Source organism: Pezoporus wallicus, unplaced genomic scaffold (assembly GCF_028554395.1).
Source record: "Pezoporus wallicus isolate ANWC-B61680 ecotype Strahan unplaced genomic scaffold, APGP_CSIRO_Pwel_v1 contig_8512, whole genome shotgun sequence".
NCBI classification, from domain to species: Eukaryota; Metazoa; Chordata; class Aves; order Psittaciformes; family Psittacidae; genus Pezoporus; species Pezoporus wallicus.
In genome coordinates, this window is record NW_026635168.1 from 1176037 (window position 1) to 1195741 (window position 19705).

At 43.4% G+C, this 19705-nt stretch overlaps 1 protein-coding gene across 3 annotated transcripts in view; it reads right to left on the reverse strand.

Annotated features, from left to right (window-relative positions):
* Positions 1-19705, reverse strand: part of FGFRL1 (fibroblast growth factor receptor like 1) — a 172767-nt gene that overhangs the window by 67886 nt on the left and 85176 nt on the right. For all 3 annotated transcript variants that reach the window (XM_057410013.1, XM_057410006.1, XM_057410022.1), the window contains one exon: positions 18515-18787. In XM_057410013.1, coding sequence (XP_057265996.1) covers positions 18515-18787 — 273 coding nt within the window. The remainder of the gene's footprint in view (positions 1-18514; positions 18788-19705) is intronic.

Genomic DNA, 19705 nt, shown 5'->3' on the forward strand with positions numbered 1-19705 from the left:
GATGATTTGATCATTTGATGATGATTTGATCATTTGATTATGATTTGATCAGTTTCAGTAACTACAGAAGTATAACATTATAAACACAAAGCACCCCCCAAGCACACATGTCACTATAAGGAGAAAAGCAGAAGAGCTAACAGGAAGGGAGATCACTTAGGGTGAAGAGACAATCATTATAGAAAATGTTTCTATGGTGCCGTGAATGATTTTAAAGCCATCCTCACCATCCCCCACAATACACTATTGCTTTAATTCATTTATTTTTACAACAGAAAGAGCATTTGAGACAGGAGAAGGCATTTGGCTCAGCTGTCTGCTCCCAGCCTTGCAAAACCACAGGGCACTCTCTGTATTCCCACCTCCACCAATGCTGGGGAATGACATCACCTCTGCTCCAGGGCACTGGCCGGCCAACAAAAATAACTGTTACTGACCAAGAGCACTATTGCAAGGAATATTTTTGGAACCGTGCTCCACATTCCTGCAAGTCCCCTGTTTCCTAGTCCAAACATATCATGGCCTAAAAATTCCTTGCATTTTCTATGCAGTGTTTCCTTTGGGCTTGCACAATGGAGCAGTTCTTCTGCTCAGCAGCACTAGTGTTCTGGAAAGGGAAGGGGGAAAAATAAAAGGATGAAGCACTAAATAACCCTAATGGCAACCGCAGGGGCCACAGTGTTATTTTTAGGTCACAAAAATGATGTAGAAGGCAACGGAGTCACCTCAGCTTTACCTTCCACTGCCCTTTACTGAACAAAAAGGCCAAAGAGCTCAGTCATTGCTTCCATGTGGTGGTAAGGGGGACTCACCTATGTCTGTGGTAAAGACACAGCTATTTAGTAGGGTTTTGCATGGAAGGAGGAGGCCAGGAGGATGTGGCATCTCCTTCTGACAGCACCTCTAGGTACTGTGCAGAAGTAATGCAGCCCCAAAGCCTCCTCACCTCTATGCTCAGCTGCCCTTTGGCTGCAAGAGACTGTGCCTAGGATATGCAGCAGCCATCGTTTTCCCAGGGGAAAAGAGCGGAAGTTCCCATCAGGGTCTGCTCCTCCCAGCATCCCAAACAAGTGACAGTATCAACTGCTTCCACTCCCATGTTTCTTGGTGTATGGACATAAAGTCATTCTGAGGCTTTCCCACTAGCACGCAAATGATTTTAGCAAAATGTGCACACCGAAAAATATTCCAGCCTAAACCAAGCAATGGAAAAAACTTATTCCTTCTTCAAATTTCCACAATTTTCTTTTTCTTCTTCACTGGAAGAAAGCCATTTTCCTTATTATCAAGATAAAAGTTATGGATGAACTTGCAGGGAGAAGTTACACACACCTAAAGGGTAGATCCATTCCAGCCCTGCTCTGTCCCAAGCAGAACTATTTACCCAGTGTTGGTACAAACTTCTATTTGAATAGAAACAGAGGCTATTAATCAACATGTGCTTTACTGGCCAATGCTTTGTTTCTTTTTTTAGCTGCTCTGATAAGAAAAACAATGCAGAGAAGAAACTAATAGGGGTCATAAAGAGGCCACTTATGCGCCAATGTACTGCACAAGGTTGAGAGACTCCCTTTACCTTTCTGTACCTCTGTTACTCAACCAGTCCTTGATCAACTTCACCTGTTCAGACTACAAAGTCTGGGACTTGCTTTCTGCTATGCCCTACTCTTCCCACACATAGTTGGGCCTGAAAGCACGTTTATTAAAAATCATTATATTTTTAAAGGCGTTTAGATGGGCTGCACATCCACAAGCAGACCAGTTGCCATAAAACTGTTTTCAAACACAGAGAGGCCAAAGAAAATTCACTCTTTGGAGTACTACAATTGAGAGATGAGGAATGGGCTGGAGAAATCACTATTTAGGTGGAACTAATGAGCAGCAACTAAAAGCCAAATGACAGCATAACCCATAGCCCCCTTGTGGGATAGTCTAAAATGGCTGTGTGTGTCTGAAGCATTTCAAGGACCTTCACTATCTGCTTGGTCTACCACTTTCACAGCTCAGATAAATCACTATTTTCTACCACAGCATTCAGCTTGTTGCCCCGCAGAATGATTTCCCAGTCATAACTTCCAGTGACACAGAAGCACACAAAATATGATCTCTTTTATTAGGCTAATAAAAATTGGAAAGTATACTGTATAAATTTTACAGACCTCTAAGGTCTATCTTCTGTAGGGGGAAATTGAGACTTCAGGCTACTGTTGGCACCATAACAAAGATATTTATCAGCTGCCTTGGAAAACCCACCAGATAGAAGTCACCAGCAAAGCAAAATAACACAACTGTAAGCTTACCTGAATCTTTCCCCTCTGTGGAGCACTTTCATGGTATGGTTTCAACTTGCAGATGAATGCTCCTAGACCCACAAGGGAAGAAGGGCCAACCAGCAAGAAGAACTCTTCAGTCTCCCCAAGCAGGCGACTCTACTCTGTCAGAATGCAAACTGCAAGGACCGTATGGGTCCCACTCGTGGCTCCTCTGCATCACCGTGCTGAGGGTGCGAAAGTGGAGGGAAGGAAAGGGAAGGATTCATGTGATTTTCCCCAAGGAAACCAAGGTTTTGAGCTAATGCTCATATGAAGGTGAATGACTAGGCAAGAAGTGGGAAAGAGGACCTCTTGATTCTCAGATTGGTGAAAGTGGGAAGATGCTGACTATGGGGTCCCAAGGGAGAGACTGTGCTTTGAGCAAAAGCCAGGAGCCTAGCAGAGGTGACCTGGAGACCCAAACAGGCACTAACTGAGATTACTGAGATTCCCTCAAGGTTGGAAGGAGGATCCCCTGCACCAGGAATTCATTTACTTCTTTCAGTATAGCTCTTGTGCAGTACAAAGCAGAAAATGATTGCTTCAGAGGGCTCTCTGCAAAATCCATTTCTGTTTGCTTGTGGGCAAAACCTCATGCCTCAGACAGGTGAAATCAGGCACTTCAATATATGCCCTTGACTCCCAGAAAGTTCCTAAAGACCCCAAACCTCATCCAGTTTCTTTGAGATAAGAGGCAAGAATGGTATCCTGAGCACAGACCTGAGCAAATGTGTTTTCATGTGCCTTAGTGGAAGGCTACACCTCTAAAAGCAGTCATGGTTTTGAATTAAAGGGGCATTTTTCTCCTCAGGTTGTGGGGTCCAGAATGCCTGCCCACATGGAAACACCTCTCCTCACCTTCATTTCAGTGATCCAGAACTGAGCTGCTTCAGAGGGAGGAGGCAGTGATTGTGCAAATAAAACCCCCCAGAGACCATCAGGTTTTGCTCCTCCAGTGACAAAGGAGGTCAGAGACTAGAGGGCAACATGAGCATGACTGAAAGCCAAAAGGTGCTTTTCAATTCCCCCATGATGACAGGTAGGTTGGATGGCACAAAGAAATCTGATTCTTGCTAAGATAAGCAAGCTTTTCTTGGCCTTGAGAGGAAGAATTCTCTAGGGCTTTCCATCTCAACCACTATGGACATGTACAGCATTGACCACTTCCCCACTCCAGCCAAGCCTCAGGGGAGAGATCTGTTGCAAAGGGAAACAAATAACGTGTCACAACAAACATGGTGTTTGTTGTGACTGGCTCCCATTTATGTAACTTGGGACTTAGTCCCAAATTCATTAGCCAATTTTCTCTGTTTCTAACAAATGAACAAACAGAATCTCTCCCTGGATGTGCAGAATGGAGGGAGACTGCAGTAACCCTGACAGGTTTGGGGGAAACAGAGAGGAGAAGCTCTATTGAGACAAAATTCCTCAGGTGAGATTAACCTAACTAATCTGAAACATTCCATCTTCACAGGAGTGAAAGGCAGCCACACAACCAGCCTAGCCCAGCTTTCTGAGATGAGGAACCCATTCTCACAGTTTAGTGATAAAAAAACACTGTCTTTTCAGCCCAGCTTTAGTCCTAGTTTCAGTGTTAAGAGATGGAACAAACAGACCTGGCTCATGACATTGACATTTGCTCTGCTATCATCATCAGCTCTATCTGATAGGATGACACTACTTAAGCTGTGGTAGCCAGAGGAAATCCAATGCTAAGGAAATGGACATTCATTTAATGTTTATCTAGGATCAGATCCACCAATGAATTCCAGATGTTGGCTTTAATTGTCGCATTCTGGTATGTTTAAGCAGCAGGAGTTCGTAAGGCCGATTTGTAAATCAATCTGGCAGGCTCATACTGAATCCCATCTTTGCCAGATTCTCTAAGTAAGAAGATGCTCTTAAAATATTAAGTGCTTAATGTGTCTGCAATGCAAAAGGAAGGAATTCTTTAAAATCCCTCCCCTGATGTTTTTCTCCTTTCGCTCCTTCTCTCCTTCATTTCCCTTTGCAGAACTGCAAGACAAGCCATTCCCTTCAGATGAGTCTGATGAATTCCAGCAGTCCTGAAGCTAACAAGGGCAGGTATTGGGATGTTACCCTGCAACACGGGCAGAGCACTCTACTTATCATTCCATCATTTGCATACATTCCTTGTGAGTAACTCCACTGATTTCCTGACACGACCAATGTCAACTGCATGTGTGGACCACATCCAGCAGCAGTGATCCTGATATTTGAGCCTGAGTTTTCTTAAAGCAGAAAAAACAATAAAAATTGTTTACTGCAACCTTGGGACTGTCTCAGGCCCCGGATTCATGTTCTTATTAATTTGTATTTAACTGTTACAGCAGTTACAGCTCACATCCAGAGGTGGCACAGAAATGTCCTCCATATTCCGAATCCCAAAGCATCGTACAAGCTCTGAGTTAGACCCTAGCAAACCTTGCCATTGTTTTGTGCTCAGCATGACTTCACACAACAGCTGAATGTGTTGGACTGGTGTTAGAGGGATTGCTTATTGCAACAGCCAACTTATGGCCAGGCCTTGTTTGCGGGAGAGAAAAAATAACTTCAACTTAAGTAGTGTCCCTACTGACCAGGGCAGCCAATAGAGCTCATTAAAATTGCTTTAGAAACCTGTTTTCTCAATTTCCTTTCAAAACACCTGCTTCTGAGATAGCTCCTCGGTATTCAACGCATGTGCACCCTACTTACATTTTCCCAGGAATGTGTGCTTAGTACACACATGTCTCAAAAGGTGTCACCGGATGGGTAGGTAAGGTTTCAAAAGCTTTCAGCACGGGCAATACTCATCCCATGGAAGTTCATGGGAATTCTTCAAAAACGATTGACCCAGCCTCGGCTGACTGCTTTTGAAAACCTCCCCTTTATCTTCCATCTTTCACAGCCCCCAAGATAAAGTGCTGTAAGTTTTAGTTTACCATCCTCCTTTAAAATCACAGACCTCTAAGTGGGGTCTACTTCTTCCCTCACTAAGAACATGAAAAGCATTTCACTCGTGGATTCAGTCATACCATATTTGAAGAGAAGCTTGAGAAAAGCAGTGACTAAAAATCTACCCACTACTTTACACTCTGAGCAGAGAACAAAGCATCACCAAAGAAATGGTTGTATCACCTCAGCAGTGATTTAGCATTTGAGACTGCGGAAGAAGTCCCACTGCATTACAATAGCAAAGCCCCCAAAATAGGCAGGGTGAAGTGAGTACGCTTGAAAATACCTTCCAAGTCAATGGGACAACATCTAAGCAAGGCACAAAAGCAATGCCATCCCAGTAAGTTAAAACATTACCACTGCGCATCCAGCAGAGCTGGGGTGGCACCAGGTATCGCACCACACGTGAAATATAAGGCAGGTCGGAACTCCATAAAGGAATAAGAAACTGGTTATTTCCCCACAGCAAACAGGCTCCCTGTGCTAAGTTAAAGAGCTGATATGGGGCTCCAGGGAGGTAGCTGTCAATAAGAAAAGCAATAAAATACTGTGAAAAAAAGGCTGCAGCAGAAATAGCAGGAATTGTTATTTCAGTGAATGGCAACGTGTTGGCTTTCATTCTATCTCTGTGGTCCATAGCATATGAGCAAAGATTAAGCGATTTTGCCCCAGACACAGAACAGTGCTTTCTTCAAATACCAGGTGGGAAGGATCTGGAGAAACTTATTTCCCCTTCAGGACAAGCCAACGTGGCTTTGAAGGAAGAGAGACTGCTGTCATAGGAGCTGCAATATTCCCTCCCTCACTGCAGATGCAGAAGGGTGGCGAAACTGGCCCCCAGTGGGAGGCCTGTCCTGTAAAGTGTGGAGCTTTGAACACAAGGCCAAAATTTCCTAAGAAAAGCTAACATGGGTCAAACAAACTAATAGCAATAACCACATATAAGGCGTAATTTCTGTATTTAAGGTTTAACAGTTTAATTTATAGTTAAGTATGTCCATGACCCTGGTTTTATCTAGAACATGGGTAAAATATATCCAAATCATTCCTGTCAGAGATTGGAGATACACACGAGCTCTGACAGTACCGAGGATGTCAGGTGGCCAAACCCCTTTCTGATGCAATTCCACCGATCTACCCCTGAAAGCTGTTGCCCTTCTGTTTGTTTATCATGGCAAGGTTTCAAGGGGCCATCACAGAATTCTCCATAATTATTCAAGGATGGAGCACCCAGAGAACAACCTTGTTTTGTTTGAAGGTCACATAGACATGTTTTCACATGGCTGTGATTACAGCTCCTTGAACACCTCCCCAGAGGCTCTGAAAACAATCCCAGAAGACAGGGAATCATAGAATCATAGAATGGTTTGGGTTAGAAAGGACCTTAAGATCATCCAGTTCCACCCCCCTGCCACGGGCAGGGACACCTCACACTAAACCATGTCACCCAGCGCTCTGTCCAACCTGGCCTTGAACACTGGCCAGGGATGGAGCATTCACAGCTTCCTTGGGCATGATGGGGTCCCCATAGACAAAGCCGACCAATCCACCAGTGTGAGCAGGATGGGCTATTTAGCTGTTATTTAGCTCCCATCTCAGGAGCATGCCTGTCAGTACAGGAGGAGCACATTTAGCACCTTGCCTGCATTTCAAGCTGAAGGCACAGATCAGCTTCTCAAAATTCACCCTCAATATTATTCACTTCCCACAAGGGAAGGCTGCTGCATCTTCCAAGCCTCTTTGAAGGAAAGGGGACTAATGAAACCACACTCAAACCAAACCAGCTCCCAAGAGCTGGAAACCCCCCTTGATGTCAGATTCCCACAACTTTCTCCTGGGTTGGAGTTTCTCTTGCCAAAGCACACCCAAAGGCTATCAGGAGAAACTGCAGTGAGTTTGCAGTTGTCAGGAGACACTGCAAACAGAGCACAAACACTGGCCTGTGCTGGGACTGGGGGGGTGCCATTCCTCTCCTTGAAGAGATTCCTGGGATTGCTCGGGAGAGAGCAGCAGACAGGTTTGGGAATCCCAGCCTGCGTCTGAAGTGAACCCAACTCCATTCCCAAATTCCCTGCCAGTGAACAAGGAGGACTGTCACCAGCTCTTCCCTTTCCTGTCAGTTACACATTCAACAAAGGTAAGATGAAGATCCTTGTTTACTTCAACGGAAATGTCACCATCATTTATTCTACCTTGAAAAAACCAACACAAACCCAACACGCCAACTCACACGGTTTCTCTTTAAGAAGTGAAACATATACTGTTGGGCCAAAGAAAACTCAGCAAAGAATTCGGTGGTGGTGCTTTTTCCAAAACAGATTAGTTTCGTAATGGAGGATTTAATCCCAAATATTTCCAAGCCTTTTGTTGACAGTGAAGCAGAAAACTGACTCATCTAAAGAGTTCAACTGACTTGACAACATTTTTCAGGGAAACAATGAATTGGAAGTAAAAAAAAAACAAACCTAAACCCAAAGTCCATAAAAGCCCTATGTGTCATTAGGATTGTGTGATAAACTCAGAGGTAGTGGTTTGGTTGGCATGAAGAGATCAGAAACGCATCATATTCTGCATTTGTTTGACCTTTGTAGTGTGTCTGTAAGAAAATTATATACACTCACAGGAACAGTGAGATGAAAGGAATGGAAAGAAGAAAAGAAGAAAGACATCAACCTCCTTTGTTGCACTGGGTCATTGCAATGGAAAATCAAATAATTTGTTTCCCTTTAACTGACATGGAATATTTTCTGCACAGTCCTGTTAATGATTTAGCTCGTTATTGAACAACAGCATTGTTCTCACTGTTTGTCTCCCTATTGTTCTGCCACTTGCAGTAATTTAAAACAACCCAAAAGAAATCACAGACAGATGCATCGCGCCGAGGACAGATGTATTGACCCATACAGTGCTTTACCAGCTAAGCTTGCAAGGTATGGTTATGTTCTTTGCTTCTACTAGACGTTAATAGAAGGTTCTCTTCAAAACATTAACTCAAGAGCTGCAAAATACATCATGGGAGTAGAAAGTGAAGGGATAAATTCTATGTTATCTGATTCCTTTTACTGCTCAGAGGGGTTTTATTTCCCCCCTCTTTTCCCTGGCTTCAGTGCAAGGAGCAGGTTCCACCCCGTGAGTGCAACCAGAGTAAAACTGACATTTTATGAGTGGAAACAGTCCAAGGATGGTGGCTTATGCTCTTAACATCCTGACATCTCAACCTCTGCGAGCAGCCACGGCACTGCTTCCAGTGGCTGCAGAACACCTTAAAAAGCAGCACAAACTGACAATGAAAATAAACTACAGTTGCAGCACTGCTGGAGTCTGGCAGCCCTTAGCAAATACAGCAGCGTCTGGGTGTTAAAATACATAAATCTGTCATCATTACCAGGCTAAGGGGTCGTCATCCTATTCACAGAATAAAAGAACTGTGCATAATCAGTAGGGCAGGGAGTTCAGAACAAAGTACGCCTTTTACAAACTCTCAACTGCTGATAGATGGATGTTTGCAAGGGACTTAATGTCTTTAACAGGGTACATTTAAGAAGGAGTGTAGGTTTCAGAACTCCTGGGATTAGTGCTTCCCCCCCCCCCTTTTCCAAATTTATTGCCAAAAGTATATAACATAAACACTCAGGTCTTCTCACCATGAAACCCACGTTATTATGAAGGAGAATCAACAAGTGTTCTAGCACAATGACATTATTCATCAAGCACAATGTAGAATACGCTCTTTCTCTCCTGAAACAAAAATAAATCTGATTTAAAAATAGGTTTAGACACTAATTGCCAGCAGTTTTGTTGGTTGGTTTTTTCCTTCTTTTTTCATCTCTTTTTTAATGTTGATGCCAAAGACAGCACAGGAAAGGTACAGAACCAGACCCTGCAGGAATGTAAAAATACACCTCCTGAAGAACCTACATTTTAACAAGCAACATACCTGCATGCATAGATCAAGAAGCAGCATGTGAGCAATCAGTGGTATGTATGTGCATTTACACATGAAGGGGGAGTCTCCAAAATCAACATTGAAGTTTCACCTTATAAAATAGCCCAACTTGGTGCTGTTCTCCCTATAATAAATATTATACACTGCACCTTAATTTACAAGTATGCCACTTGTGTATTTCTGAGTTAACTGGTATCAACAGGTCTAAAATTTGGCTAAGAACCAGGTAACTGTGGTATTTATTGGGCAAATGGAGGACAGCAGAGCTATATGATCATAAAGTCATGGAATGGTTTGTGTTTGAAGAGACCTTAAAGCTCATCCAGTTCCAACCCCTGCCATGGGCAGGGACACCTTCCACTAGAGCAGCTTGCTCCAAGCCCCTGTGTCCAACCTGGCCTTGAACACTGACAGGGATGGGGCAGCCACAGCTTCTCTGGGCACCCTGTGCCAGCGCCTCAGCACCCTCACAGGGAAGAACTTCTGCCTAATATCTAATCTAAATCTTCCCTCTGTCAACTTAAAGCTGGTTCCCCTGGGCACTAGGAAATGGGGCACAGTTCTCTCTGGAGCACTCTGTCCTGAAGACACTGCGTCGATGAAACTCAACTCAGCTTCAGTGGTCCTCTGAGGCCAGCAAGGCCACGTTAAGTCCTTCACTCCCAGCCTTTGGCAAGCAATAGAGGGATGGAGAACAAGTGCCAAGGAAACACTATCAGGAAAAGGGGAGTACAGTGGGGAAGTCAACTGAATGATCCTGTTACTTGAGGAAGATGTTCATCTTGGACGGCTGGCAAGTTGGTAGATATCTCAAAACCATTGATGATCAGGCATGCAACTAGCTTGATGGCTTCTCATTACTTGGGGTGCTATTAATCAAAATACTCTTAAATTCTGCAATCACAGCAGATCTTGACTGGTAATCTAGACCACCATCTGTATGCCTGCTTTTCACACACATACATGTCACCTGCTTTGACCAGGGACTGTCTTGGCTTTACTCACAAATGCAGCATCATAGATCCATAGATGTGAACAAATCAGTGGCTGTGCACATCACCATTGCTCTGTCCCCACAGGCTGAAATGCTCTCCAATAGATGTATGGAAGATAGTAACAAAGACAACTCTGGTTCAGGGGACTGGGGCACCTCCCGTATGAAGACAGGCTGAGAAAGTTGGGGCTGTTCAGCCTGGAGAAGAGAAGGCTGCGTGGAGACCTCATAGCAGCCTTCCAGCATCTGAAGGGGGCCTACAGGGATGCTGGGGAGGGACTCTTCATTAGGGACTGTAGTGACAGGACAAGGGGGAAGGGGTTAAAACTTAAACAGGGGAAGTTTAGATTGAATATAAGGAAGAAATTCTTTCCTGTTAGGGTGGTGAGGCACTGGAATGGGTTGCCCAGGGAAGTTGTGAATGCTCCATCCCTGGCAGTGTTCAAGGCCAGGTTGGACAGAGCCTTGGGTGACATGGTTTAGTGTGAGGTGTCCCTGCCTATGGCAGGGGGTTTGGAACTGGATGATCTTAAGGTCCTTTCCAACTCAAACTATTCTATGATTCTATAAAGTCAGAGGCAAAAGATGTTTTTAGCCTCAGACATACTGACAAGAAAAACCTGACATGTAAACCACAAACTCGTTGGGATCAGAGGCTAATTCTATTAATATCATTTAACAGAAGGAAGCTATAAATTGCTCAGATCAAACGCGCTTTTAATGTCAGCCTGCCCAGTATTGTGTATATTGTTTTTATTCCCAAACAATATTCATTCAGCAAACAGAGCTGCAGCTTACTTTTTGCATGGGTGTAGCAGTCTCTACGCACTCCAAAGCATCTGCAAAGGATTGTGGGCTAAACGCATCCATATGTCCTGCATGCCTCGAATTTCCACTGGCTGCAGCTCTGGCTTTGCCACAGTCTACCACAGGATGGAGTATGGTGGGAAATTATATATCCATACAGATATGTATGAATTTCATGCTTACATCCATGGAAAAAAAATCTTTTCATTTCCTTTAAATTGTGAACAGGTGTTGTCACCTTCTTAACTTGGCTTCTATGTTACAGCTTCACGAAGAGAAAACAAGAGATCAGCTTAAACAGTGCTGCTTTTGTTAGCCAGAACATGATGTATTGATAAGCATACTGTAAAGTTTGTTACAAAATCAAATGAAACTAATAAAACCTAACAAAGATCTTGTAAAAACTGTGGACATTATACAGCATTAGCACTGAGTTACATTATAGATCTGGACTTGGAGAAACAAGACTGCTGCCCAGCTGTGACTTTTTCAGCCTTTTACACCCATTCAGTGAGAGCCATCAGCTAAATCACCTGGTGCTACATTTTTGATCAGTCATTTTTAGGATAGTTACAGCTAATACTGGTGCTCACATCATCACCTTTCTATGGAGAAAGAGCTTTGCAATAACAAATTATTATGGGCTGTTGTGACAACAATCTAAGGTAACACCATCAAAATGATGAAAACTAGTGAAATCATTTTTCTGCAGCAACCCAGGGAGAGTCGCCGTTTCATTTTGGAGCATTTCTCTCTCCTCCTTCCCTCTCCCAGACAGTGTCCAAGACTCAACATACTGCATATGGGGACAGGGACTTTGTTGGGCTGTGAGTGGGATTCCCCAGATGAGGAGGAAATGAAGCACCACTGAAATTCAGAGGATAGGAACTCCTGATTGATTGCTTTTAGATTGCTTTTAGCATACTTGTGCTGTTAAGCACACCAAATCTGGCTAGGGTGTGTGTTTTATGCCTACGTTAATAAACACCCAGAAAGAAGAGCCATTGACTGGGTGAGGGCATCATTAGTCAATGATGAGTCACTTCCAGTGGAAAAGGAGCTTCACTTCCAAGTGAACAAGTTTCTAGCTATGAGTTTGCACCAAAACATGGCAATACACACATTTCCTGTACCAAGGACTTCATTGATTCCTCTAGTCAATGGAATCATTTCATGCATATTGACAGTCTCTTCCCACAGGCTGACATGCAGGACCCCCTCACTTAGTAACACAACGAAGACAGGTCTTGTTATGAACCTGCATCTCCACAGAGGGGTTACTGTGACCTAGTGACACCACACCACATGGGGACAAGAAGTCCTTGTGCAATGATTGCAATTGTTAGGCCTCGAGTAGTAAACTAAGGCTCCCAAAGGCCAAAAACAATCTGAGCTTTAATTAGCAACATAACCATTACTAAGCATCAGTGACTATGGCCAGATCCTCATCTGGTGTTAATCACACTGCATGCGCACAGGAGGCCACCAACGTAGATCCAGCTGCCGGATTGGGGCCTGAACAAATTAAACATGAGAACTTTGTTACTGTTTATTGTCACAAGGAATTCTTCATTTCCATATAACAACTGACTAATCATCATTAGTCATGATTATATGCCCTGTGATTGTGTTAACGGTCCCACGCTGGATGGGCTGCCTTTCACACTTCGGGTTGAAGTAAATGCGCTAAAGATGGATTGCTAACTCCATAGCACAACCAGCACAAGCTACACCATCTTCTTTTCAAATGCAAATACAGCACCTTTCCCCCTTTTTTTAAGAGTTGACTCATTCCAGTTTTTGCTTAGCATTAGCAGTCCCTTGGTGCACACATTGCTGACTCAGTGTTGATTCACATCTTCTTGCCGAGCACATCTCTCTCTGGTCCCCAGAGTTTACTAAGAGGCCAAAACCCAAACACCAATGAATTGGTCATGCTTTTCCAAGATGGCTGGAGGCACCTGACTCTGGACTACAAATGTTTTCTCAGCTTTTGCACTGTAAATGAGTTCTGAGACATGGATTGATTACTTCATTGGAGAACTGTAATGCAAACCATATTTTACTGCACTTGTGATTTTTTTCGCACAGTATTTTCTACTACTGTGAGCAGAAAAAAAAGCACATTTAAATAAATACCCATTCAGACATTGCCATGATTTTTTCTTTTTTTTTGCAGGATACTTATGCTGACTGTTTAAAAAAAAAGGTTATTTTAATGCAAATTTTTCACGTCTGTTATCAAAGAGAGCTGTCTTTGGACAAGCTGTAAAAAAAGCATAAAATAGCAGCTGGCTCAGCAGGAAAAAGCTACTTTAAGAATAAATCATCTGATGTCAGGGAAGATTCTCAAAGCAATCAATTGCAGCAGACAGACAGCAGACATTTAATGGTAAATTTGATTTGTTTGAAAATGAGATGCAGCTCAATTTCTGAAGAGCCCATCAGAGGTTTAGGACAACAAGCTGCACTTTTCCTCCTGCTCTCTGCATCAAGATTTTATCAGTCCACAGCCCAAATGGAGCCAAGTGGCTCAGTCTCTCAGAGGGCCAGGCACAAGAGGGTGTATGGACTGGATGGATGACGGGTTCTTCACCAAAACCGTCCTCCAAATAAATCCAAAGAAAAGCAAAAGCAATTGCCACAGTCAGAGACATGGGGCAAGAAGGAGAAACACTGGAGCAGCTGTTCCTTGGATTTAAATGTTGATCTTTCTTGTGCTGACATGCACACGAGCAAGATTTGTCTTTGGCAGTTTACAAACCCTAAGCAAAGCAAGAAGTCGACAGTGCAAAGACAATCCCAAACCCTTCTCTTGTTGCTGCTTCCTTTTTCTTTGCTGCAGAAGGTTATAAGAAACATGCAGGCAGATGCGAAAATAGAGAGCTGGATCTTTCATCACTTGGTTGAGCAACTGATGCAAGATGAAGTATTTACTGGAAGCACCTGTAGCAATAGCCCTGCATGTTGCAATGCTGGCACACCTAGCAGGACTTGGCCCATAACACTTCTGCAAGTGAAAAGTCCTCTGTGTTGAGCATTAGTGAAAGAGGTCATTATGCTACAGCATAAATATTTACTAATAGTCCTTCCTACAGCTGTTCACCAACAATCTTCCTTTCAGAGAATGACCAGGCCTCTGGAACAAGTGATGTTGTTTATTATTGCAATAATAAACAGCAATTGCAAGAGACGGCAGTGAAGGTTGTCCAGCACTTCCTTATTAGAAGACTTTGTTTTCAGTTATTTACAAGTCAGGCAAATCTCACCTATTTAGGCTAAGATTTCCCAGGATGACCTGTTGGCTGGAGCGTGTGATGGCTCCATATATGAAACCTCAGTTTCTCCAAGCTGGTCACAGCCTGATACAGGCTTCAGTTTTGCATCATCACATGCTGTTTTTCTCTGCAGAGCATACCTCCATGCAGCACACAAGGTGGGCAGTTTTCAAACAGTGAGCAGCTATTCAAATGCTGTGTTTCTTCCTCTTTGACCTCAGGCTTCCTTTTAGAGCACACTGGCAAGGGAGTTTTATTCTGCAGTAAAGAAACCACAGGTTTCAACCAAGCATCTAAAACCCAAATAAAGTAACTTTTTCACACCTGCAGATCATAAATCAGCTCTTCTGAATTGATTCAGCTGGGGAAAAAAACCCTTAAAGACAAGATTTTCATGGGCATCACTGTACAAATAACTTTCTGGAAAGGTACAGCACATTTGTTTTGATGAGCTACAGATAATTCTCCACAAAAAGGAACTATTGTGCTTAATAACTGCACTACTGATTTAATACTGATTAAAGAGAAGTTCCTCTTCCAGCATTTGTAAATCTGTCTGCAGTGTAATTGGCATCCCAAATCTTGTGGTAAGCCACAAAAACTATTAAGGCTGGCTAGGAGAGGAAATTGTAAATTTGACTTATATTGGTTATCTGCTTTTACTGGCTTACATTTCATGCAGGGATGTATTAGAGAAGGATTCCTTGGATCTTTGGGATCCAGGCCCCATCGTCTGAGAAGATGGGGAAATCAGCAGGGCAGAAACTGCCATCTGGGTTGGCAAAACCTTTGTTTGAGAAAGAAGATCAAAAACCTAGAGAAGACTCCCTTCCAACACAGCAGCACGAAGATGCTAAATTAGTAAGAAAAGAGTTTAGAAAGTGTTATGATGGAGGAACAGTCTTTTAGGATAAGAGTTAAGAGGTTTAGACTCAACTCTGAGCCACAGCTCATAGTTTACGTGGCCTTGGACTAATCACCTGGTCTCTCTTTGCTTTAGTTACTGTTGTAAAATCATAGTAATCTGTCTCATCCACACTTGCAGACTGAGAAGCTCTCTGTCCAGGCAACATGTAGGTATGTCTACCAGACATGCAGAGGCAGACTTAAGTTTGCTCTGCTCATTCCCTGAGCTGGCTGCTTGCAAGCAAGATCAGTCATGAAAGCCACAAAGCAACATTCAAACAGGCTTATACCAAAATTAATACACCTCACAGAGACCGACCTGCAACGGAGACAAGGAGCTCATCTTTGCCATGTCTGCCAGCACCCATTAATGTTGGTGGAACCATTGCCCTTCTTATTCCTATGTACCATGTCACAGTTTTTGTTGGTTCCCTATACAATAACAGATTACAGAGCTAAGATTAATAAGAGTTGTATAGCATTGAATGCAGGCAGAGAGGCTCAGGGCTGCTGAACTTTAGTCTCAGCTTTTTGTAGAACCTTGGGTAAACCTTCATCTTATCCTATTGCAGTGTACACGTGTATAACACAGGTGTGACATTTCCAGCAGTGTGGCAGAGCTCCGTTAAAAGCATGTAGGGTAAGTCCAAAACCTTTCAATAAGCTACTGTACCAATTCCAAATATTATTGCTTAAGCTTCCAGGATGTTTTAATGTCAAAAGAGTTTTATCTTTTCCAAGGTCCAGCATTTAACAAATCCTTTAATGCTATTCTAGATTTAATATCTTAAACACCTTTCCCATGTCTGACACCTGCATGGGTTTACATGTTTGGTGTCAGCAGTAAAGTTGGAATAAGAGGGCTTTTTCTCCTTTGAAGGAGTGGGAGAATAAAGAGGCCATATGGTTCAAAAAGCCACTCAGCCTAATGAAGTTTGTGCTTTCTGGGGCACAAGCAAAACAGCTCCATCAATTTGATCTTCATCCTCAAAACTGACATGCAGTTGGTTTTAAATCACTGCCTCCTCAAAAGTCAACAAAGGATTAATTTGCTCTCAACCAAAAGCATTTTCACCAAGACGAACACAAGCATCTGGTCAACACATTAAACGTTTGGGTCCCTTGAAAGAACAAGTCAGTGATACCTTGTGTTTACTTGCACTTTGGCAAGAAAGACAGTGAGGGAACATTTGTTTTCAGGGGAAATTGCTCTAGTGAAGAGCAATTGGTCTGAAACATTACATGAACACATTCTGTACCACTGGAGAAAAGGGACATAAGCAATCCATCGAAAATGGTTTGAGCAGCAACAGTGCACAAGGGTACACAGTGAGTCAAAGAAGGAAGGTGCACAGAGGCTAAGAAGTATTGGGGTTAAGCAGCATTACAACAAGGACGCGTGGAGATGAATGATAACCAAGCCCATATGTCTGCCACACTTTTAGTTTAAAGTTACCCTTTTCTTGGCACTTGGTGACCAATTTTTGTTTGCATAGGGCTCAACCTCACACCCACAGCAGACCAGCGGGAGCTTGCCGTTTCCTTCCATAGCTGCCCGATGAGGCTGTAAATAAGTAGTGTTTGCGCCCAGGGCTTTTCAGTGCCAAATATAATGAACACTATTGTTCTTAACACAATTAAATTTGATAATCCCATTTCCCCAAGCAACTGAATTGGAGGTTTTGCCTCAATCTTTCCTGAATTCTAGTCCAACTTTTACCCTCTGCTTCCAGGCTTTTCCCTTTCATTTGTTTCTGTTGTGCTACCAAGAATAGTTAGAGCCTTCTTTGACTCACAGATACTTCAGTGCCTCTTTGCCTTGGAACAACGGGATGTGGCTTGGGCTCTGAGCTTTACAAAAGATACTGGATGACACAGAAGTTCAAAACCTTTGGCAACCTCCACATACTGCAAAAGCACAAGCAGGAGTGAAGCAGGCTCTTGCAGCATTTCTTTCTCTTCACCAAACCATCTGGAAAGCACATCCAAAATAAGTCTGTATAGACATGACACTTTATAGATTATATCCACTTTGTTCACTGTAGCAAAGATGATGAACATGTACAGGAAAGAGATGAATGAGAAAAAACAAATCTGCAAAGTATATAAACTATAAGATGGTTTTTGTGGCTCTCTCCCATTGATGCTACAGGAGTCGTGTCACGAGAGGCTTTCCCTCACCTAAACATCTCTTTCCTGATAAGACATTCACATTCTGGTCTATTTCCCTTACTGGCTTTGTAGCAAAGTGCATTCTCCAAGAATCACCTTGTTATCGGGTGATAATCCTCCATCAAGCAGCACCAAGTGTCTGCTACATGCTCTGAGTCCATAGCAGCACTCCTACTGCAAAGGGGAAGAGGGAGAAACAGAACAAAACCAGGCCAAGTGCCAACCAGTAGGCAGATGGCAAATGCCCTAAACTCTATCCTCTCTTCCACTGTCTGTGAGAAACAGAACGTTGTAGACCATATACTTGGAATGCTAACAAGGCAATAGGATGAGCAACACGTGATCTCACCCCCTGCTTTGTAACCCTCTCTATTCCCTCAGCATCTTTCAGCATCACATTCTCATCCAGCTCTTTCCCTTCTCACAGACAAGGACCAATGAGCGTATTTCCATGATAGGCACAGCAGCAGAATCTCTGATTATCCAAAGAAGCATCCTTGGGGCCTTCAGGAATTCCCAGCCCAGAAGATAACCCCAAAATCCCATTGCCAGGCCAAGCAAGCCCTTTGAAGATGCTCAAAAGCACAGCCCATGGTCACCAAGACAGGATCTGACGCTTTTTCAATCTTGCCTCCACCAAGGAGATTTCTCAGGAGCTGCACATCCCTGGGTCATATGCCAGCTCTGAGCTTCATTTTAACCTTGATATTATTATTCCCAAAGACACCATGCTTTGCAAAAGCATGGATCTTCCAGCTCTATGCCTTTATACGGGTGCCTCAACATTTGTTTTGAGAACTACAACAGCAAACATAAAGATCAGCGTGACCTCTCCTTATCACACAGCCTTTCCTGTGTGGAATTCATTGTGATCTAGACCCTAGTGACTATTGCATCATTCCTGTTTATTTGTAACCTTTGGCACTGCGTAATCTTATCTGCCTGCAGCTGGCTGCAGCAGAAGATGTGCAGCAACATAGCCAGCTCTGGCAATCCTCAAACACTGGAAAGGGCCAGTTAAGAGTGGAGGTCAGTAAATGATTAGCAAAGCAAATCTGCAGTCACTGACAGCTACACAGAAATCAGCTTGCTCTCATATCCCAGAGTAGGTGAAGCCTGGCTTTTCTCCAGCCCTACTCACCAATCACAATGAGGGTGTAGTTCACATTGGTGCTGCCAAAGCCATTGGTGGCTTTACAAATGTAGGTCCCCGCATCCTCACTTTCCACCTCCTTAATTTTCAGCCCTTGCTGAAGGATTCGGAACCTTGTCCAGCCGCTGTGGATAGTGCGGCCATCCTTCATCCACATAGTGAGGGGTGGGGGGTCACCCTCCACTGGGCACAGGAGCTTGATGGTCCTCCCTAGCCTCACGGACTGGCGGTGAATCACTTTATCTGCAATCCTTGGGGGGCCTAAGGAAGAACAGAGAGAGGAGAAGCTGTTATTGCTTTTGCTAGTGAGCTGTTATTGTTTTTGCTAGTGACATAGAACTGATTTAAAGACAAGTCATCAATCAGGCTATTACACTGACTTTTACACAGAGATAAAGTGAAAGGTGCTTACCAAAAATCACTTACAATCAAGGCTAAAATACAGGCAATTACAGAAGGATAAAACAACAGAGATACTGCTTTGTGCAAGACATGAAGCTGTAGCCTTGCCATCATCATCAGCTCATGCTAATCCACCAGGGAAGCCTGATTCTTTGCTTTTCCAAAGCACCCTCATTTTACTATAGCAAGGAGGAGGCCAACACACAAAATGTTCAGCTGTATTTGGTAGAGCAACTGTAGTTGTTTTAAACTCAACACCTATCCTGAAGGCAAAATTAGTAACAGCACTGGCACTTAAAACAAAACACTGCCCCCTCACCCCCCCATGTTTCAATCCTTTCATGTTGTATGTACAGTAATTCCCCTTAATAGTCACCAGATGGGTTTTTTCTGAGATGCATGAGCCTGCAGTTGTTGGACACAAAGCATTCATTGGGTAGCACTTCACCAAAAGACAGCATAACCTCACACGTTAACATTGCTTACAGTCCAAAAGAGGGTATTTTCATAAACTCCCTTAGCAACCCTGCTGGTCTGACCCAACTGACAAATATTTGTTCTTTGTTAAATGTGATAATTTCATGCAAAACAGAGTGTCCCTGGAATGCCACAGAGTGAGCACACTGTTTGCCATTCGATAACAGGATGCTCTTGGATAGGCCAACACTCAGAAAACAGAAGTGATAAAGATTCCAGCAGTGGGAATGGTCCCACAGCTGAATTAAACGGGAATTTCTTCCCAAGGCTCTGAAAAGCTGAAGCAGTCTTTCTCCTGCA